The sequence below is a fragment of the Labrus bergylta genome, chromosome 22 (assembly GCF_963930695.1).
Source record: "Labrus bergylta chromosome 22, fLabBer1.1, whole genome shotgun sequence".
Lineage (NCBI taxonomy): Eukaryota > Metazoa > Chordata > Actinopteri > Labriformes > Labridae > Labrus > Labrus bergylta.
Genome location: NC_089216.1, coordinates 2,240,861 through 2,264,107, shown reverse-complemented (window position 1 = coordinate 2,264,107; position 23,247 = coordinate 2,240,861). Strand labels below are relative to the sequence as shown.

Here is a 23,247-nt window from a genome sequence, read left to right as displayed (position 1 = left end):
AACATCTATATGTCAGCTTCTTTTACGTCTAATTATTGGAGATGTTTAACAGATTTCATATAATATAATAAGACACAATGAAACATACATAATAAAAAGAATCAGAAACATTCCCTCTAGTTGGCTATCCATCCCTTTCTGTGGGGATCTGACGTCTAAATCCTTTGTTTTGCAGTTTCCCCCGAGGACCCCCGCTGCCTTCAGCTGTAACATGGCTGTAATGGCTTCGACATAACTCCTCCGGGTAAATACGCTCGATCTATGTCCACTAAAAAGTTCTTGTTTCTGACACTGACAAGCTCACATTGTTATTCAGTGTGTTCAAATCCTTCCAGGAAGAATCCCCACACAGATGGAGCTACGCTGTTTCAAGGTATACGATCCTTTTACTCTTTTTTTTTTTTTTCACCAGGAGCAGCCTGCACATCTCCGTCTGCTACCTCTACCAGGTAGCTCTCTTTGTGGTGACTTGTTGGGGTTTTAGCAAAAGGACTGGTAGACCACTAACTCCTGTGTTTGGTGTTTGTCATGCTATCAAAAATAACATAGACAATGAACTGTTAGCCAGTCGGCTAACGGCTTGCTGGACCCCGTGCTACTACAATTCTACAATTCACTTAGCAGACTCTTTTATCCAAAGAGACGTACATCAGAGAGTAAGAACAACACAAGCAAGGATCTAGAAAAAAGGGAACAATGTGAGTAAGAGCAAACGATCAGCTTTGAGTCTGATTGGACACACAGGTGCTGACAGGAAGTGACCAGAGGCAAAGCACAACATTGAGGGCAGTTCTTGAGAGCTCTAATCAGTATAGAAACCATCTTATAAGTCGTCGTTATCAAACAAAAACCATCATTACCGTCATTACCATCATCATCATCAATAATATGGAGAGCATCATCATTAAGTTAGTAGGTATTCATGAAAGAGCTGGGTCTTTAGCTTTTTCTTAAAGGTGCAGAGGGACTCTGCAGATCGAATGGAGTTTGGAAGTTCATTCCACCACCGGGGGGCGACAGAGGAGAAGAGTCTATTCAGCGTCTTAGGACCCTGTTGTGAAGGTTGGATCAGACGCCTTTCATTGGCAGAGCGTAGTGGGGGGGGGGAGTGTAGACCTGGATGAGGATGGATGTACTACCTGCACAAAAATCAGGAGGAAGTGAATGTTAGCTCGGAGGCTAACACTTCTACAGATCCACAGAGGGTCCAATCACTCGGCTGTTCAGGGGACCAACGCTTTCCAGGGGCCGGCCTGGATGTAACTATCTGGCATCTTTTTTATTTTGGTAGCATTACTTCCCATGTTCTTTCTTTTCCTTGTAGGACAAATCTCGAGAATATCTTTAGCACTTAGCGAGGAAATCGCTTCCAAAATCTCCCAATGATTTAAGGTTGAAAAACCACCAATTTCTCATGATAACCATCATTATAATGAGGCCATAGTTCCCCGTTTAGAAAACCATCAGCTGCCTTGATACACATCTAATGTAATCAACAACGAGATGAAGTTCAGTTTGGCTTACATTAAGAAAAATCGCCAGTTTGACCCCAGCAGGAAACATTTAAGCTCATTTGTTTGATTTGAGCGGCGAGTTCATACACGTGTTCCTTAGAGCAGTCATTCAGCTTGAAGTCAAACTTTTTCTGTTATCTTTTTTAAGTGCAGGTGAAGTCCAGGGAACTATCCTGGAACATACATCATTGTCAAACGGCACTGTACGCCCTGGGAGTTTCTCTCACTGATGAATGACATTATTTCCTCGCCTGCTGTCAGTCATGTGGTTTTCTTTTAAAAAAAAAGGGGAAAGAGGAATAAAGGGAGGAGATGTAAAGAGGAACAGCAGCATTTTGACTTCACCATCACCATTTAAAACACTGAATGGCAAAATTAAAAAACTAAAAATTAAGACGGAAACAGACGATAGAGTCCAACGTAAATCTTAACTATTGAGCGAGAGGAAGAGTTTTGATTGTGAAATTCAGGGAGGATCATCCTCTGGGTGTCATGAATGTTTGTGCTAAATTACATCAGAATCCATTCAGTAATTGTTGAGATAGTTCAGTTTTGATATGAGGGCTAAAGAAGTGCGATTGGAGTGAAGCGATCCTTTCGGATAGGATGCAGAGTGCGCTTCGCTCAGGGAAAGTAGCTTCTGACACAAAACTATTTTTTGTTTTAAAGGTTTATTTTTGTGCCTTTAATGTAGAGATAGGAAAGTGGATAGAGCTGGAAATCAAGGAGAGAGAGAGTGGGGAATGACATGCGGGAAAGGAGCCACAGGTCGGATTTGAACCTGGGCCGCCCGCTTTGAGGACTAGAGCTTCGAAGTCACAGACTTTTAACTTCTGCGCAGTGTGCACGGACGACAAGCCTAACCCTTGCGACGCTTTCAGCTCGGGAGGGGCGCAGATACGCTCTTGCGCAACACATCGACAATGAATGGGGTTTTGAGAGTGGCGTGCAGCACCCACCACCTCCTATTTTTCAGGCGACCCCCATTTGAATTCAACGCGACCCAGGGTCAGTTTCGGGACCCCTTAGGTTGGGAAAGCTTAATGCTTTCTTTTGACATTTTTATTCACAATCTGCAGAGATTACAGTAAACAGGAAATGGTAACCGTTTTGTCTTACGGCGTCAGTGACTTCCTGTTTACAGCCTCTAAAATGAGTGCTGGTGATCGATACATGGTCTGTAAACACAAACAGAAACACTTATATCATCTGCGTAGAGGTGGATCTTTAAAAACAGCAATACGGCGATACTCGCCTCTGATTGGCCCGTTGAGTTGCAGCGTTGTCTTCTTCATGTCTCCTCCTGCTGCAGCTCTTAACTCCACAGAGATTAAAGAAAAGTGAACCGACACAGACACATGACATGTAGCAGGACGACTTATTTAATGGTCTGAAAACAGCAAAATGGCCTTTTGTGTGGAACATCCGACTCTCCGTCTGTCAGCCTCCGGGGGGATCGAGACCGTTTCACTGACACGTTTTTCCACTTTTGTCCTCTCGCTCTCTTGTCACCTCTTGTTCCCTCTGTTTTTTCATCTCCTCACGTATCTCCTCTTCCTCTCCTCTCTCTCTCTCTCTCTCTCTCTCCCACATCCCAAAGTCCAAGTTCATGTGGGTCGTTATAACCCCGCTGAGAGATATTCACCTCCACAAAGACCTCATCTCTCTCCGTCTGCCTCTGAGTCCAGATTCAGTCTCATCATTATTAGTCCTGAGAGACAAATCGTTGCCCTCATGTCTCTGACTCTCTCTCTCTCTTTATCCCTTTGGCTTTTTACACCTCTAGTTCCCTCTTGTTGTCCAACCATCCATTATCTATTTCTAATTTCTAATATATTTCAAAATAAAAGCACGACTTGAGGTCAAATTCGTCATCACATGATGCCCTTCTATCTACAGGAAGGTCCTTAAATTATTTCAAAATAAAAGCAGCGTTGTATACAAACAGGAAGTAAAGTACCCTTAGCTCAAGACAGTATGGATTTCAGAAAAAAAGCGTGACAGAAACGGTTTTGAAACGCAAAATGATGGAATTTCAAACATTCGATTAAAGAATTTTGATTAATTTAGATTTAACTTTTGAAATGCTGCGATTAATCTTGATTTTAAGGTGAGATGGCCACACTGCGAGCAGGACAATGCAGCAGCTCTTCTGTGTTTGTTTGATTAATTAAACGTTTGTGTAAGAAAATGGACGTCTAAACGAAAGGAGCCCTTAAACATTTTTCTCCCCTCGTTTAACCGTCTTTCTCTCCTCTCTCTCTTTTCTCTCGCTCGCTCAGTCAGGCCTCCTCAGTGTAATGAGATTACACCGGATTATAAAAGGCCGTCTGTCTGTAATCCACACCAGTCAATCCCATTTCACTGCTTAAACACACACACACACACACACACACACACACACACACACACACACACAGCAGTAATTAATTCTCTCTGGTGCTACATGATGATCTCTCTTTTTATTCTTTCCTCTTTTAATCCTTTTTTTTCTTCTTTTGTGATATGAATTATCACCAAGTGCCATTTAGCTTTCTTCTTTCCTTGCATCCTTAATTCATCAATCCTTCCTCACTTCCTTTCCTTATCTTGTCCTCTTCCCTTCTCAAGTCAAGTTTACTTTTTTCCTTCATGTCAGTTTTATGTTTTAAATCTCTCTTCCTTGTTTTGTCTTTTCTCCTAATTTTCCTTCCAGCTTCCTTCCTTCCTTCCTTCTGTCCTTACTTCCTTGAACTATCTAGTCAGTTCCTCTCCTGCACTTTGCCTCCTTTGGTGAGTTTTGTTCCTTGATCTCTGTCTTGCTTCTTTCACCTCTTCATTCCCTTCTTCGTTTCGGTCCTCCTTAGCCACTTGCTTCCTTGTCTCCTTCCTTACTTATTCCCTCATCCAGTCTTTTACTCCATTCTTCATTCTCCCGTTTCCTTCCCTTACTCCCCTTCCTTACTTCTCCGCCTGCAGGTAAACGATCATCCACCTGATCAGAGGTCAGATTGTGAAGAACATGCGTCCGTCTCGCCACCAGAGCTCGCATTTGAGCCACTAATGTCCACGCATTTCACACGCACGCGCGCGCACGTGGAGCCGGAGGGGGGGGGGGGAGGTTTGATCAACAGAGGAAAAAAAAAAGTGTAAAGAAGAAAAATAAAAACTTCCCGTTTTCGAATCAAGAAGCTCGTGAGAAAGTTTATGAAACGGCAGAATGAGAGATCTGACCGATACCCTCAGAAACACACACACACACACACACACACACACACACGCACACACACACACACACACACACACACACACACACACACACACACACACACACACACACTTCAATGAGGTTGTTATAAAGTCCTCCCACCCTTCACTTACCAATCACATCCTCAGTCCTACAAGAAGTCTCCTCCGATTGGCTCGTCGAGCTGTCAATCACGCGTGAAGGGGGCGGGACTTAGCACGAGGGCTGACCCGGAGTCTGATCCAGTCGCTTTTACGCACAGACCGGACAGTCCGCTTTCCACGCTCCCGGAGAACACGAGTGAGAGAGCGGACTGTGGAAGAGTTAAAAGTGAAAGGAAAAAGACGCACGAGTGTTTGTTTTCCCCCCAACTGGAAAAAAGACAGAAGAAGAAGAAAAGTGTGTGAGTGTGTGTGAAGAGGAGAGACAGGAGGAGAGTGTGTGTGTGTGTGTGTGCGTGTTTCAACACTCCTCCAACACTTCCCATGTCGCTCCCCGGCTCCCCTCCGCTCCTCTCGCCGGGCTCCGGCGCTCCTCCTCCGGCCGCGCTGTACCGCTCGGTCTCGGACGCGCTCCACAACTCCGCCGCCTCCACCGGCACCTCCAGCCCGGCGCACACCAACTCCAACTCCCACTCCCACTCCCACTCCCTGTCCCCGTCCCCGCGGCTCACCAGCAGCATGCTCAGCGCATTCCTGCCCGGGCTGGGGAACGGCGGCGCCGCCCAGCTCGTGTCCGGAGGAGCCGGCGCCCTGGGTCCCCTCGGCGGACTCTCCTCCCTCAGCCAGGCCGGTCTGACCCCCGGCTCTCCCGGCCTGGTGCAGACCTCCTCCTCCTCCAGCCCGGGTCTGTGCACCGAGTGCAAGCTGGTGGAGGTGCACGGCGTGAAGGTGGCCAGCTTCAGCGTGGACGGCCAGGAGCTGATCTGCCTGCCGCAGGTGTTCGACCTCTTCCTGAAGCACCTGGTGGGCGGGCTGCACACCGTGTACACCAAGCTGAAGAGACTGGACATCTCCCCGGTGGTGTGCACCGTGGAGCAGGTGCGGGTCCTGCGGGGGCTCGGCGCCATCCAGCCCGGCGTGAACCGCTGCAAGCTCATCTCCAGGAAGGACTTCGAGGTGCTGTACCAGGATTGCACGAGCGCCAGGTAGGACGACAATCCACTCCCTTATTCTTATTTTAAAGTTGTTTTTTTTACCTAAAAGTGCAAAAACTTCCTTCTGCAGCTTCAAAGCGGTGTTAGTCACTTTCCTTTTGCAGGATCTTTCTGCACTGTAAAACTTTTCGACCCTTTATTTTACACAACGTGTTTAAGAGATCTGTCAGTCTGTGTATCCTAACATGCAGCTCTGCCTCTCTATAAAGAGCCTTCAGCTGCTCCATCCGGGACGTTTCAGAAACAACTTCTACTCTTTCTTTTTCTTTCTTTTTTCAGTTTTTTTTTTAAGTGTCTGAATTCGTCACATTTTCTCCAATTTGACATTTTTTTTCCATTAGTCTTACTTCAGTTAGAGATGAATTATCACCACGTGCCATTTAGCTTTCTTCTTTCCTTGCATCCTTACTTCATCAATTCTTCCTTACGTCCTTTCCTCATCTAATCCTCTTCCCTTCTCAAGTCAAGTTTACTTTTTTTCCTTCGTGTCAGTTTTATATTTTTAATCTCTCTTTTTGTCTTTTCTCCAATTTGACGTTTTCCCCCCACTAGTCTTACTTTAGTTAAAGATTCACTGGCTAAAAGAGAGTCATTTAAAACCCATCCTTCCTCCTGATTGGTCAATATTTGACTCCCTTTGTCATATTTAAAGAGCTTCTTCTTCTTCTTCTGTCCAGTCAGTAAACTGTCATATAAAGTGTTACAACATGTTTATATATATTTAATATGTGTTTTCCTGCTCCTCACGTCCTCCATGTGATCTTTTCATCGAGTTGGCGTGATACTCCTGCATTAGTCCTTTTTGAAAAGCTGTGATATTTGTGTGTGTGTGTGTGTGTGTGTGTGTGTGTGTGTGTGTGTCTCGTTAATAATTGATCACAAACTCTGTGACTTGTTTACGCGATGCTTTCATTCTTCCTCTGCTGTTATCTCATCGACTCCTCGTTCTGCTGAAGTGTCAGAAAAGATGCTTTTACTGTATCGACTCCTGAGCCTGCTGGAGAGTGTGTGTGTGTGTGTGTGTGTGTGTGTGTGTGTGTGTGTGTGTGTGTGTGTGTGTGTGTGTGTGTGTGTGTGTGTGTGTGTGTGTGTGTGTGTGTGTGTGTGTGTGTGTGTGTGTGTGTGTGATTAATGAGCACACACACGTTATTTAATAGTTTTTAGTGAAATAGAAACACTGACGGCAAACAAACAGAGCAAACAACCTTCTGTTGACTTTAGTTATTGAAAAGCTCCTCGCACTCATAATCCATTTGTGTGTGTGTGTGTGTGTGTGTGTGTGTGTGTGTGTGTGTGTGTGTGGGGTGCATATTTATGTAAGTGTTATTGCGAGTCACTGAGAGAGCATTAGTGTCGGTGTGTGTGTCTGTTGCAGAGTTGCAGCTTTAAAAAGTGTGTTTGTGTGTAAACAGACACTTTGCAGACTGTGTTTTATAATTCCTGTTATGTATAACCGTCCTGTGTGTGTGTGTGTGTGTGTGTGTGTGTGTGTGTGTGTGTGTGTGTGTGTGTGTGTGTGTGTGTGTGTGTGTGTGTGTGTGTGTGTGTGTGTGTGTCTGCAGTGCGTCTTCCTGTCACCTGCTGCTTCGCCCTGTTTCCCCTTAACTCCTTCCACCTTTCAAATTCAAATTCCTAAATGCTTCCTCTCCTCATCCTCACCTCCTTCACTCAACAGTCAGCGTCTTTTTAAACCCATGAAGAAGAATGTCTCAGACTCGTTCAGTTAACAACAAATTGAAAATAAAAAACAATTCATTTAGAAATGAATCAGAGAGAAGAGGTAACGAGGATCTTTTTAAAAAAAGGTATCGCTTCATTTCAGGCCGCATGTCTGCAGATAAAAACTCTTTTTTAAACATCAAATGAAATCCTGTTTGTTTCATTTATTTGAAGTGTCAGAAGAGTCAGTTTGAGTCCTTTCAGGTGGAGATCTGGATGGAAAAGGTTCAGATTCTTGATTTTCCAGATGTGAAAGCGCTCCGTCACAACAGCTGTGCAGTGATGTTTTGAGTATTTTTGGAAATGGATGATTTTTTTTTAATTTCCTTTTATGGGAAACAACAAAAAAAAAAAAAAGATGATTTGAAAGCTTAGAGCTGATGTGGTTCTCAAGTGGTGGGTCGGGACCCCGAAGTGGGTCGCCGATTTGTGCTTTTTTTTGTCGCTTCTGTCCCGTCTTTAAGATTAGTTTTTTTTCATTTATTGGAGAGAGAGGACAGTGGATAGAGTCAGAAATCAGGAAGAGAGAGAGTAAGGAATGACGGGGAAGGAGCCTCAGGTCGGATTTGAACCCGGGCTGCCCGCCTCGAGGACTACCGCCTGTACATGGGGTGTGCACACTAACCACCCGGCCCCTCTGCTCCGTCACATCTTGTTCCACCTGAGGTCCAAACGACAGACACTCATTCATCTGGTGAGAGAGAGAGAGAGAGAGAGAGAGAGAGAGAGAGAACATGCGGGAAAAGTCGGACTCGAACCCAGACCACCCGTCTTTGGGGAGTCTTCTTTACTTTCAAACCCTTTGCACTTCAATTGTCGCGTTTTGCGCTAAACAACAGACTCACGACTCGGTCAGATCTGAACACACAGATACGATTAGATTGAGTGTGACTCCAAATCAACAGCCTTTAATCTGCTTTGACTCTACAGATGAAGAAAACACACTTTTTCAGTAAGCACACAACTTGTTTGAGTATTTTCATGTTGTTGGTGCAGGAGCTGCTAAGAGATAATTCTGCAAACATTTGATGGTGCTGGTTCGTAAAAACGGGAGTGAGGGAGTCCTTTACCCCCAAGTGAAGGAGGTGAAGTATCTCGGGGTCTTGTTCTGGAGCGAGGGTCTGAGAGTCTGAAGGCAAAGCCCTCCGTTTAATGGTCTCTGTTCCTCCCCTCACCTGGAGTCGTGAGCTTCAGGTAGTGAAAGAATGAGACCTGTGATACGTAAGCCTCAGCCTCAGAGATCGGGCTCGACGTTACACCGGTTCTTTGACTTTAAACATGGCGGGTTGTGTTTTTGAAGTCTTAGTCGTATGTCACAGTTTCTGTTTTTATCCCGAGGAAAACCGAGGGGAGGACGAGAGACCGGTGTTTTGGCTTTAGTCGGCTATTTCTGGAAGCTCCTTGAAAAGTCCTGGAATTTGAAATTGGGAGGGGGGGGGGGAGGGAGGGGGGGGGCTCTGCAGCGGTGGGAACGCGGGATGTCGTCTGCAGTCGATGTAGCGGCGGTTCCTTTTTTTTTTGTGGTCGTGGAGAGGTGAAAGTGATAGACGGTTGTTCAGTAACGGCTAATTATTAACCGAGCGAGGATTATGCTGCTGGGTTGTTGTTTTAGCCACACACACACACACACACACACACACACACACACACACACACACACACACACACACACACACACACACACACACACACACACACACACACACACACACACACACACACCTAAAGTTTTTAAGGAGCAGAGTGTGTGTTCTGTGTGTTTTCTTTAAACACACACACATTGTCAGGGGTGTATTTCTGTCCCCGGCTAATTGTCCCCTCCTCTCTCTCTCTCTCTCTCTCTCTCTCTCTCTCTCTCTGTCTCTCGCCCCGTCTCTCGCCCCTCTCCTCTGTCTCTTCGTCTCAATCACTCCGTCTCCCCCTCACACTCGAGCGCAGCGGTACGTGTCAGGGGGAATAACGGATCATGCGAGCGCTCATGAAACAACACGGCTGGAGAGCTATTGTTGTGGCCAACACACACTCCTCTCTCGCTCCAATCATACTGACATTCCTCTGATGCCTCTCTCTCTCTCTCTCACACACACACACACACACACACACACACACTCTTTAATGCTCTCTCTCTCTCTCATCTTGATGTTTCTCTCCGGGAACAGAAAGGAAAAATTAAAAGTCAGAAAAAAGTAATAAAAGAATGAAAACTCCTGCTGAGCTTCTGCATACTTCGTCCTCTTGGTAACCATACTGTGTGTGTGTCTGTGTGTGTGTGTGTGTGTGTGTGTGTGTGTGTGTGTGTGTGTGTGAGTGTGTGTGTGCGTGTGTGTGGGATTATTTCTCAAGTGATTATTTCTTTTAATCGCTGAATTTCAACGATAAATCGCGCTTAATCACATTTCTAATCGCGTGTTTGGACGTTCATTAATTTTGCTGTCATGCTTTTATTTTGTAATTCGTCCTCTCGCCAGCTGAGGGTACTTAACTTCCTTTTTGGATTTTTTTTTTAAAAGCTTTTATTTTGAAATAAAGTTCTGTAGATTGGAAGGTGAGGACAAGAAGTTAAGCACAAAAACAGGAAGTGGTCAGGGATCCCAAAGTGAGGTCAAAACAGCTCAAAAGGAACGGTAACAAAAGGTCAATGTGTGATGTCATAAGGTCAATGTGTGATGTCATGAGGTCAATGTGTGATGTCATGAGGTCAATGTGTGATGTCATGAGGTCAATGTGTGAAGTCATGAGGTCAATGTGTGAAGTCATGAGGTCAATGTGTGATGTCATAAGGTCAATGTGTGATGTCATGAGGTCAATGTGTGATGTCATGAGGTCAATGTGTGAAGTCATGAGGTCAAAGTGTGATGTCATGAGGTCAATGTGTGAAGTCATGAGGTCAATGTGTGAAGTCATGAGGTCAATGTGTGATGTCATAAGGTCAATGTGTGAAGTCATGAGGTCAAAGTGTGATGTCACGAGGTCAAAGTGTGATGTCATGAGGTCAATGTGTGAAGTCATGAGGTCAAAGTGTGATGTCACGAGGTCAAAGTGTGATGTCATGAGGTCAGTGTGTGATGTCATGAGGTCAATGTGTGATGTCATGAGGTCAAAGTGTGATGTCATGAGGTCAATGTGTGATGTCATGAGGTCAAAGTGTGATGTCATGAGGTCAGTGTGTGATGTCATCAGGTGGATATTACTGTCTGAGAGTTTGTTAAAGTGAAATGAGACATTCAGAGATGCAGCGAGGTCGTTCTTTAACATCAGTGAGACTACAGGGAGACACTGAGGACGAGTATCTACGGAGAGCCTGAAGGGACATAATAAGATGAGATCTACAGATATGAAAGTGTTAATTACAGCGTGATGATTACTCTGTCGGCCTGATGAGGAGACTTCTATGTTTTGCTGGATGGAAACAGGTATCACATCTGGGTTTGAATGTCTTTTATTTTGACAGTCGCTTCTTCTTCTTCTTCTACAGCGAGCTCAGAAACAGGTCGTTTGTGTTTTTGAATTCTGGATGAAATAATCTGATCTTTGTCTTAAACACACTGCAGATGATTTTTATCACACCACAGGCTTCCTTTTCACCTGTGTGTGTGTGTGTGTGTGTGTGTGTGTGTGTGTGTGTGTGTGTTAGAGTGAGGAAGAGAATCGATAGTGAGTGACAGGAGGGAAGGTTGCTGATGTCGGAGTGTTATTCTGGGCCCTCCTTATCACGACAGGCTGTTAGAGCCCACACACACACAGAAACACACACACACAGAAACACACACACACAGAAACACACACACACAGAAACACACACAGAAACACACACACGCACACACACTGTTGATGGAGGTCGTATTGTTGGCAACACAGGGGGAGCAAAGTCGTTTAGTTTTTGTGAAGCATTGCGGCTTCACACACACACACACTCTGTCTCTCTCTCTCTCTCTCACACACACACACACACACACACACTGGTAGCAGAATAACATCCACACACACACTCAGCGTGAACTCCTTTCATCAATTTGGTGTTTTTCATTCTTCTGCATGGAGCATTAAGTTCTTTTAATGGAGCACAGTGGTTTGTTAAACACACACACACTCACACACATTCTCACACACATAGTCACACAGTCTCTCACACACACACACACACACACATATAGTCACACATAGTCTCACACACACACACAGTCACTCACACACACACACTCTCACACATGGGACAGAGAGAAACGCACTCAAACACGGTCAGTTGTTTTGCTGTCTCGCTGAGGTATGTGTGTGTGTGTGTGTGTGTGTGTGTGTGTGTGTGTGTGTGTGTGTGTGTGTGTGTGTGTGTGATTGTCTAGCAAGCACAAACAGAGCTATCAGTTGTCACACTGGGTCAGGTTACATCTGTGTGTGTGTCTGCGGTAGTGTTCATATTCTCCTGTCTGCTCTTGCTGATATTTGTGTGTGCGTGCGTGCGTGTGCGTGTGTGCGCGCGCTTGTGTGTGTCGTGTTTCACTCCGCTTTGTGCTGCTGGTTAATTGATAAAGGTTAAAGCGTTGTTCGTCGGGGAGCTTAAGTCACCTCGCTGCACTGTGTTTGTGATAAGAGCCTCCACGTCGACCAATCAGAGAGCTCCTTTCATCGACTCGTCCAATCAGGAACAGAAGGTAAACTAAGGCTGCTCGAGTAACCAACGGATGATTGCAGATCATCCAAGACGCAGCAGAGCGACGCTAACTAGACTCTTCTCGCCTGTCGCCCCCCGGTGGTGGAATAAACCCGATCTGCACCTTTAAGTAAAACATAAAGACCCATCAGTTTTTAAAATCAGTTTCATTTTCTGTTTGTTTATAAATGTTCTCCATCCTGTGCAGTTATTGATCAAAGTGACGCCTCATCGTAATGTCGATCGCCCACACGTCCTCTGTTTGTGTCATTTTATTACATTTTATGTCCAGCAACCTGCTGTGTGTGTGTGTGTGTGTGTGTGTGTGTGTGTGTGTGTGTGTCTCAGGGGCCAAGGAGGCGGTTTCATGCTTCACTTACCAACCAGCCGGGGTGAGAGACACCCGGGTAAAGATGCTCTTTCTCTCTCTCTCTCTCTCTCTCTCTCTCACTCGCTCGCTCGCTCGGCCTGCCTTTCTGTTTTCCGGATGAAAACAAGAGAGAGAAAAGAGAGAGGGAGAGAGAGGTGAAGATCAAAGCGAGAAATATGACCCTCTGTCACCACGGAAAAGAACTGATCCTCTCCCCCTGTGTGCGTCTGTGTGTGTGTGTGTGTGTGTGTGTGTGTGTGTGTGAGAGAGAGAGAGAGAGAGAGAGGGTGCGGACTGAACAAAACAGCAAGAGGGGAGAGGCAGGTCAACATGTGTGTGTGTGTGTGTTGGGAAATAGATAATGTTTCACAAAGGCTGTTTCAGTCTCTAACTTTTGAGAGAGAGAGCGAGAGAGAGAGGGAGAGGGAGGAGGAGGGGCGAGAGACATTGACAGTGATAGAGAGAGAGAGAGAGAGACAGAGAGAGAGAGAGCAATGGAACTAGAAGGTTTGATTTAAGACATTCTTATCTAACTGAAGGTGAAGTAGAAAACAAAAAATGTCATGTTTAGATTTTAAGCTCTTTGTATTCCTTTGACGTAAACATTCAGTTTATACTCGGTTAAAAAACACATTCATGTCCCGTGCTCGAGCACAGATTTTGGATTATTTTGTTTTATTCACATTTTTACAGCAATTTGTCGTCCTGTTTCTTTAAAATCCTTCCAGCGGGTTTGAGCTCGTCTGCAACCTGCAAATGTGACCCTGCAGATTTATTCATAAAAACAAAGAAACAAACTTTTCAGTAGAGACGGGACAGATCAGATCTGATATTGGAATCGGATCCGGTATTGACTTATGTGTAAATGAAAGTTTTGGGGGTCCAAAACCAGAGCCAGGCGGCACACCAAAAAAAAAAGTAAAAAAAAACAAAAACGTTTGGGTCGGAAGTTTTAGGAAAATGGATCGGTGCGTCTCTACTTTTCAAAACAGAGTCTTCTCGTATGAAACACAACAGAAGCATGTCGGGGTTTCTCTCTGAATAAACACGAGAGCGAAGCAAAGCCGGCCCTTTTTTAGAGGGCGGCCATTTTTAAGCTCGCCGCAACCGATGAGAAGAAGCAGCCGCACCTGAAGTGATAGAGATGGAGGGATGAGGGGAGGAAAGGACGAGAGAGAGGGAGGGTGTTGTCTGAAACAGAATTATTTGATGCCTGTGAACACACACACACACGCACACACGTAAACACACACACACACACACACACACACACACACACACACACACACACACACACACACAGTCTCTTAGGTGCACTTAGCAGATTGGTTTAGAAATCGCATTAGGGAGTGTCACAACAGCTTCTCCTCTCGTTCATCAGGTAATCTCTCCATCCCTCCTCCTCCCTCTGTCATATCTCCTTCCTCTGCTCCTCCTTTCACCTCCTCATCCTCCCCTCCCTCCCCTCCCCTCCTCAGCTGTGTTAAATTCTCCTCTAATTTTCCATCCTGCATCTCTCACCTCCTCCCGTACGTCCTCCATCATCCTCTTTCATCAGCTTCCTTTCTTCTCCCTTTCCTCACCTCTTCACTTCCTTTATGTGTCCTTCTTCTTGGACACCTTGCCTCCTTTCCTCTTCTAAATGTCTGTTCATCCTCTCCTCTCTTCTCCTCCTTTCTTTTCCTTTCTTGTCCCTCCTTCTCTTTTCCCTCCCTATGTTCCTCATCTTTTCTTGTCTCCTTTCTTTTATAATTCTTCTTGATCAATCAAATTCCTTTACCCTCTCCTTCACCTCCACTTCCTCTTCGCTCCCTCCATTCTCCTCTTTTCCCTTATGGCCTCTTTTCCCTTCTTTCTACTTGATTTTCTCCTACCCCAGTCTCCTCTTTCTTCTCCTTCTTGCTTTCCTTTCATCCCTCCTTTACTCCGTTTTTTGCACACACCTCTCTTTCTATACCTCTGTTGTTTCCTCTCCTCTCCTTGTCTCCTTGTCCTCCTCCTAACCCTCCCTCTTTTCCTTCCCTTACATCCTTCTTTTATTCAATCTTCTTGTCATTTACCCCTCCTCTCTGTCCTCTCTCTCTCTCTCTCTCTCTCTTCTTCCTCCACCTGGTCTTATCTCTCTATTTATTGTGACAGCTTGTCAGAGGTGTGTGTGTGTGTGTGTGTGTGTGTGTGTGTGTGTGTGTGTGTGTCTCCCTGTGTGTGTTTTGGAGACGAAAAAAGAGAAGCGACCGACAGATTTACAGTTTAGAATGAGCGGCGTACAGAAAACTGCGATATCAAAGAGAGAGAGAAGAGGAGGAGGAGGAGGAGGTCAGAGGGGAAGGAGGAGATGAAAGGAGACGAGAGAGGAGGAGAGGAGGGGGAGAGGGTAAAGAGAGGGCAGCGGGGGGATGACAGGTGACGTGTGTGTGTGTGTGTGTGTGTGTGTGTGTGTGTGTTTGTGTGTGTTTGTGACGGACAACATGTTATTAATAAAAACAAGACAAAGAAGAAATGATCAGACGTTTGTGTTATTAGGCAAATAATTACAGCGGAAATCAATAAATCACATGACAAGAGCGTGTGTGTGTGTGTGTGTGTGTGTGTGTGTGTGTGTGTGTGTGTGTGTGTGTGTGTGTCAGCATGCAGAAACTTTATCAGACAGCGTGTTATTAACAAAAACTTTAACTTGGTGTAATTAGCAGTGTGGAAACATGTCAGCAGCATGCGACGCGAAACACTTTTTCACATCTTTTTTTACAGGTCTGTGTGTGTGTGTGTAAGTGTGTGTGTGTGTGTGTGTGTGTGTGTGTAGGTGTGTGTGTGCGTGCGCTCGTCTACGCCAACCCGGCGCGTCAAAGCGTCTTCACAGACAGCGTGTTATTAATGAAAACGTATAATAATCCATTTAAAAACATGTCATCATGATTAGAATAATAACAGTGCTTTAACTGACTGAGACGTTTCTGGAGGGACGAGCGTGTGTGTGTGTGTGTGTGTGTGTGTGTGTGTGTGTGTGTGTGTGTGTGTGTGTGTGTGTGTGTGTGTGTGTGTGTGTGTGTGTGTGTGTGTGTGTGTGTGTGTGTGTGTGAGCAAACACACATGGGAGCGCTTCAGTCGAGTGCCGACAGAAGTTTCTAGTTCATTGTTTTCGCACAAAAAAACCAGATTGTGGACAGGAAGATGAAGCTGTAACAAACGACGCTCGCGGACGAAGTTAAGACTATGACAGCTTAATTGTTAAAATTATCTGTGTCGTCGTCGTCGTCGCTTCACGGAGGGATGAAGCTTTTTACCTGAACTTTGAGTTCAGTAAGTATTAAATCTGTCGGAGTTGGACTGCTCTCTGAAGGTCTTACACAGTTTTTATCCTCCTTCATCTGTCCCGACTTCTTGATCCTACATGTCGTACCCTCGCTCCCCGATCCCAACATTTCCTGTCTCTCTCTCTCCAGGTGTTCTACCTCACAAAGACATGCGAGAGAATCAACGTAGGACACTTTACAGTAGCCCTCTTCAGAGTGCGATTCCACAACAGTGCCGCAATGAAAGTGTGTAGACAAACAGTGGGAGCTCCACATATAAACCCCTTTTCCACCATATTGAACCGAGGACTTGTAGACTCACACTCATACAATTGGAAAGGGTCCGCGGATACCCATCGTGTCCCGGCAACGCCTCTGATACTGTCTCCGATGGCGGTACAGAGTTGTGACTTCATCGCACATAAAGTAAGGAAATATGTCGAAACAATTCTTCCTAGCACTAAATCGTATACCGTTGGAAAGCCGGTTTAGTTCCCTTTTTAAATGGTGCCACATTTGTCAGGAACATGCTGCTCATCCCACAAATACATGCATTTGTGGGATGAGCAGCAGAGCTCAGTATGTGGGATGAATAGATCCATATAAACATCGCACATAAAGTAAGAAAATTTGTGTTTGGTAGATTCTTTCTTTGTTGTAACAATTCTTCTTGGCTTTAAATCTCATACGATTTGAAAGCTGGTTTATTTCCCTTTTTAGATGGTGCCACATTTGTCAGGAACATGCATTTGTGGGATGAGCAGCAGAGCTGAAAATGTGCGATGCGCCCCGGGAAAAACTTGTCAAATCTTCTCTAGAGAAAGAAAGAATCTACCAAACACAAATTTCCTGACCTCTTTTTAAATTATAAACTGTATATATGCTCCGTGGTAGAGTCGGTCGTCTTTCAACCTGAAGGTCAGGGGTTCGATCCCCAGCTCCGGCAGCAACATGTCCGATGTGTCCTCGGGCAAAACACTTAACCCCAAGTTGCTCCTGCTGCTTCGTCTTCAGTGTGTGAATGTGTATGAATGGGATGAGTTACTTCTGATGGACTCTTCACACAGCAGCCTCTACCATCAGGGTGTGAATGTGTAGGTGTGACCTGCGGTGTAAAAAGCACTTTGAGTAGTCAGAAGACGAGAAAATGAATATACAAGCTTCAGTCCATTTAGGATTTTCTTGGAAACAGCGATGAATAGAAACGTGCTTCTAACAGGTCGAAACCTCGAGCAGATCCAGACTCATTGGTCCGTCACAAGTGGCTCCGTTGGCACGCGGTTCAGGACCTCAAATTCAACTCCAAACGGGCGGATTCAGGGACTGAATTATGTACTGCAGCTTTAAAAACGACTTAGAGAGACGTGCTAGCCTCCGCTAATTAGCATATAAAGGATTTGTGTTTTTAAAGCATTGTTGCTCACTCATTTGGACGCGTCAGACGCACAGTTCCTAATATTGAATATCTGAAAACATTGTTTTTATAGCCATGAGCTTGTCATTCAGTCGCTACATCCGTGTGTCATTGTGTTAGCGTGTTAGCGTGTGTATATGTGATACTGTGTGTGTGTGTGTGTGTGTGTGTGTGTGTGTGTGTAGACATGCTGTCGTTTTGATAGCTTGTCATTGAAGCGATCCGGTCCACTGTAATTTTCTACTCAAAGGAAACAATGCAACAATACATGCTTCGCTGTCAAAAAAAAAACCTCCACGCTGCGTGTGTGTGTGTGTGTGTTGGTGTGTGTGTGTGTGTGTGTGCATGTTGGTGTGTGTGTGTGTGTGTGTGTGTTCACGCTCTCCTCACTGTAACTGTTGAATCCGTCTTAGTTTGCACAACATCTTTTTGTCTTTTTCTTCCTTTTCTTCCACTTTTTCTATTTCTATTTCTGTTTTTGTTTGTTTCTCCTTTCTTTCCTTTCCATCTCTCTCTCTCTCTCTCTCTTTCTCTTCCCCTCTTCTTTTCTTCTTTCTCCTTTTTTTATTGTTTGACATATTGGTGTCACCGATAAATCACCGCACGGCAGCTTTAAAAGAGAGAGATGGAAAACAGACGGAGGGATGGACGGATGTTTTTTTCCTTTATTTGACGAGAGAGAGAGAGAGAGAGAGAGAGAGAGAGAGAGAGAGAGAGCTGGACTTGAACCCAAGCCGCCCTCTGTACATGGGGCGGGACCTAACCGCTAGGCCATCTGCGCCCACAAAGTCAAGATTTCTAAACACTCTGCAGGAAGTCGTTTTTTAATTTTCCCGCATTTTAAAACTTCATTTTTAGGATTCTTCAAATCATTTAGAAGATTTTTCAAATGTCCCACATCTGATGAAAAATGTAATTCCTCATCACTGAGTTGGTAATTCTCTTTCAAAACATCCAAGAGAGTTGGACTCTACATGCGTGAAACACACAAAAGCCTCAAATCATAAGAAGACGCTTGAAATTTCTTTCCAGCATGTTGAACAATTAAATGGTTAAAGTTGTATTTTTCTAAATTCAGACATGACGCACGGTCACTGCGCTCACCGCCGGACAATGTCACACATGAAGGACGTATCAGTCTGGTGTTGGAGGTTCAGAACATGACTTTGGTTTTAGCCGTCTAAACTCAGATGAAAACCACGTGAATAGCCTGCAGGATCATAATAAACTGAAGTGAAAATCAAAACCGCAAAGTGTGAGCGGACATAAAAAGCTCGGTGGAACCAATAAAAGCAACATTCTTCAACATGAAAGCACAGAGACGTGAACAGCTCGGTGTTCATTCATTAACAGAGTTCTTAATAATGACGGAGGTCGGTTCATTCATTGACTGTCGGCATGTGATTCCTCATGGTTTCAACCGGTCAACACTTTTCTGTAGAGAGTGAGATGATAAAGGTATCTTACTATCTGATCATTAAGGAAACATGCTATGTTGAAGTGCTGGCTTCTCTGACAACAATGCAGCAGCCAGTATGTCCTCCTTCTAACTTTAGATTCTGCTCCTGAATGCTCTGGATTTGTTTGGACCAGAGAAGGTAGGCACTTTTAAGACGACCCCCCACACGACCGTTTTGGACGCCCCTCGGTTTGTCAGATATGAGAGCAGTTATCAGGTCAACAGGTGTTGCAGCGATGGAAGCGGTCAAGAGAAGTGGTTCAGATAGAAGTGATTGTACCCGACCTAAAAAGCCTCTGCATGTTTCTAATAAGCTCCACGAGCAGAAACGTGCTCAAACTAGGATCAATATTGGAGATGCTTTTGAAAAATGGAGAGAGGTTAGAACACAGAAAGGTTTACAGACCCATGCAGAGCTGGATCAACACTGAAGCTTCAGAGTCCACCACATGGTGACCTGAGTGAGCATCCACTCTAGAGAGGAGGGGGGGGGGGGGGAGACAGCTCTCTACAATGTTTAGAATTTGACCGGCGCCCCAAATGAATTCAAAGAACACACATTTCCTTCACTTCTTTAATTCACCGTGCATCACTTCTGCTCTTAATAATCTGCTTTATATGTAAATACATTTAAGAACCTTTTTTTTAAAGTTTGAATCCAAAATCCTTCAAATCTAAACGTATGAGATCTCCAAGTCGTCGGACACGGCGGTTTAACAGCAGATTAGTTCGAGCTAGCAGGCTCAGCGCTAATCTGAGCTCCTCTGCATTAATCATTGATTCGCTGTCTGCCTGTAATTGATATGTAAATAGCATGTTTAACCTCCATTTACATGTGTGTTTGAGCGGGCGCCCGGGCTCACACCGATAAGTGTGTGTTTGTGTGTGTGTTTGCCAAAGATGGAGCGAGTGTGGGAGTGCAAGAGGCATGTTGAAGGAGGGGGAGGAGGGGGGGAGGAGGGGGGGGGGGGGGGTCGCCTCCAAGTTACAAAAGAAGTTAATTAAAAATGAAAAAAGGGAATGAAGGAGGGAGGAGGAGAGGAGAGGAGGGGAGACGGGAGTGGACGGAAGCAGTCGGGGGTGGACAGAGGGGCGAGAGAGAGAGAGAGGGAGAGAGAGGGAGGAAAGCTGAAATAAAAGGAGGGGAAGGAGAGAGAGAGAGAGGGAGGGAGGGAAGCAGTGTTTTATTGAAAACGGGTGGACAAACAGTGTGTAATTGGCTGGGGCCGCGGGGGCTAAAGGAGAGGTTCAAAGAGAGGAGAGAGAGAGAGATAGAGAGCAAATTAACAGATAGTGGAGGGGGAGGAACGAGGAGGGAAGGGAAAGAGATGACATGGGAGAAAGAGAAAGAGAGGGAGAAGAGGAAAGTGTTGACTCAGAGAAAGATCAGTGGATTAAAAAAAAAAAAAAAAAAGAGAGAGAGAGAGCGAGAGAGAGAGAGAGAGAGAGAGAGAGTGCTTTAAAACACGGCCACAAAGTACGCAGACACCTGAACTTTGGCATCAAAAATGACCGCTGGAATAATCTGTTAATTCTTTGAGTTTGAAGCCTTGATGCAGAAGTTCAGGAGCTGCTCTACCTGTGCTGCTGTCCCCTGGCCTCCCCTCATAGACACGCCCCCCTGATCACCTGATGTCATACCCGACTTCAGCAGGTGTTGTCACCGTTATACGGCTTTCCCCGTTTTTAAACCGCAGGGTCCAAATGAAACGTTACACGAGCGTCCACAGACCATAAAGAGCGAGCGAGTGTGGTCACCACACCTCAGGTAAATAACAGCTCCCTTTATTAGCATGTGTGAGTGTGTGTGTCAGCGTGTGTGTGTGTCAGCGTGTGTGTGTGTGTGTGTGTGTGTGTGTGTGTGTGTGTGCTGACTAAGGCTTATCAGATTCTCAAGGGGCGAGAAAAAAAAACTGAAGAGAGAGAGAGAGGTTAGAAAAAAAAGAGGATGAAGGTATTCTCTCTCTCTCTCTCTCTCTCTGTCTCTCTCTCTCTCTCTCTCTCTCTCTCTCTCTCTCTCTCTCTCTCTGATTGAATGGAAGCTGAAAGGTTGTGACCTCTTTCTAAACACTCCACGGTTCTCAGCATTAATCAAATAACACTCACACACACACACACACACACACACACACACACACACACACACACACACACACACACACACTCTCTCGGGCTGACCTTCACACACTTGCATGCATGCACAGTAGACACGCATACGCTTAAAAATCCGCGAAGAAGAAGAGGAGGACGGAAAAAAAAAATCACACAGGCAGATGCAAATGGTGGGTCGGTCTCACACACACACACACACACACACACACACACACACACACACACACACACACACACACACACACACACACACACACACACACACAACCACACACACACACACACACAAATGCAGCCAGGTGAATTTAGATGAGATTATACACACATACCACTGTGTATAAACAGTGTCAAATGCCCTGCGTGTGTGTGTGTGTGTGTGTGTGTGTGTGTGTGTGTGTGTGTGTGTTTCTCTCTCTGCATCTTTATGTGTGTGTGTGTGTGTTTGTGTGTGTGTGTGTGGTCGTAACAGTGACATCTGCACCGTTGGCTAAACAGCTTGCGAATATGCTGATAAAAACAACGCCGGCAGCCAAATTTACAACACCTATAAAACACACACACGCATACACACACACAGGCCGACGACCACACGTAAACACACACACACACATACACACACACACACACACGTACACTCAGAGGGCGTATTATGGCGAGATTTACGGTGTGTCTGTGTGTGTGTTTGGGTTTATTGCAGTTTACAGGACAGAAAGAGCGTCTATGTAAGCAACAACTTCAGACTCTGTGTGTGTGTGTGTGTGTGTGTGTGTGTGTGTGTGTGTGTGTGTGTGTGTGTGTGTGTGTGTGTGTGTGTGTGTGTGTGCGTGGGTGTGGGAAGACAGAGATGTGTGTGTTGGTAGGAAAGGACCCAGACTCAGAGAATTTTGAAAGTTTTGTTTTATTTTCTTTTGTCACAGTTAAATTAAACGATTAAACTCTTTTATTTCCCCCGCTTGTATCTTGAATTTTTGATTTATTAGATTTTGTGATTTTTTGTGATGATCAATTAATTATCAGAAAAATGTTTTTTAAATGACAATTCGATTTTTTTTTTGCTAAATAGACTGCGAGCAATGCAGCGTATAGAAAAGGAAGTCGTGGTTAGAAGTCGTTTATCTTGAGACGCCGGCTTCTGGAATGGCCGACCTGTTAGCCATCGTATCGTCGGATGTCATCGACGGTTGCCGTTTGGTCCAGAGATTTGATTCAGTGCAGCATTCACGGTTGCCGTATCAAATCAAGGCGTCATATGGATGTTCCTGTGACGTTTCACCTTTAATCTGAATATCATGGAGGCTTAATGGGGGGACGAAGTGATCCCCCCTCTCTACCATCTTTTGGAGTGTTACAGGGGCGAGAAGGGATCAGCTGAGGCAGCGGGGGAGCACAGCGCTGTGTGTGTGTGTGTGTGTGTGTGTGTGTGTGTGTGTGTGTGTGTGTGTGTGTGTGTGTGTGTGTGTGGAGCTCCCGCCGTGCCGTCCCTCTGCAACGCCGCAACAATGTGAATTCACAGAGTGGGACACCAACATTACTCCGTCCTGGAATCAATATGAAAGTTAGAGAGTTAGTCACTTATTATTGACACGAGATAGAAATGGCGGTAAAATTGATGCAAAAGTGAAACATGGATTCTTGTTGTTTCCATGGTAACAGTAGCAACACACTATCATTGTCATCAGAATCTTTACCTTATAGTTTAAAGGTTAAAGGTCAGATTGGACCCTGGCTGAGGTCATTTCTGCGGTCATGTCTTCTAGTTTCGATGCGGTGAAGTTCTGTCGACCTTTGCTGCAACAGAAAGTGCAACTGATCCAAAATGGCGTCAGAAGAGGAGGCACTGACCTGCTAACTGTCGGTACAGTCAGCCCTTGCAGCAGACGGACGGCCCTGCGTGTGCGTGGGAGTGTGAGAACGACCAACAGGAAGTCGTTTAAAAAAAATGAAGCGTAAACATGCTCATGAAGCATTCTCCTGCATAAATACAGCTCCCATTCTTAAAAAGAGTCAGTGCACTCTGAGCAGAAATAAGTCTGTGCGTGTTTATTCTTCCTATATCAGGAGCTCTTAAACTTTTTGTTTTTTTCCAACTTGTAACCCACACTGAGTAAATTTAGCCTCGGCCTGGGACTGAGGGGAAAAGATACGGAGCACACTGTGGTCATCAGGAAACGTGGCCGGACCGAAACATGCAACCTGCTTATGAGTCCCAGCTGGAGTTTATTAGAAACATTCACCTGTTAATGAAGTGTCCACGTGTCTGCTTATCTGTCGTCCTGCTTATTTACAAAGAACAGAGGGTCAGCTTGAATACACACAAGTTATACTTTATTATAATGGCA

At 45.2% G+C, this 23,247-nt stretch overlaps 1 protein-coding gene across 3 annotated transcripts in view; it reads left to right on the top strand.

Annotated features, from left to right (window-relative positions):
* Window positions 1-5,011: 5,011 nt before the first annotated feature.
* LOC110003943 (dachshund homolog 2) overlaps window positions 5,012-23,247 on the top strand; it is a 78,493-nt gene continuing 60,257 nt past the window's right edge. For all 3 annotated transcript variants that reach the window (XM_065950194.1, XM_065950193.1, XM_065950192.1), the window contains exon 1: window positions 5,012-5,887. In XM_065950194.1, coding sequence (XP_065806266.1) covers window positions 5,226-5,887 — 662 coding nt within the window. In that variant the 5' untranslated portion in view covers window positions 5,012-5,225. The remainder of the gene's footprint in view (window positions 5,888-23,247) is intronic.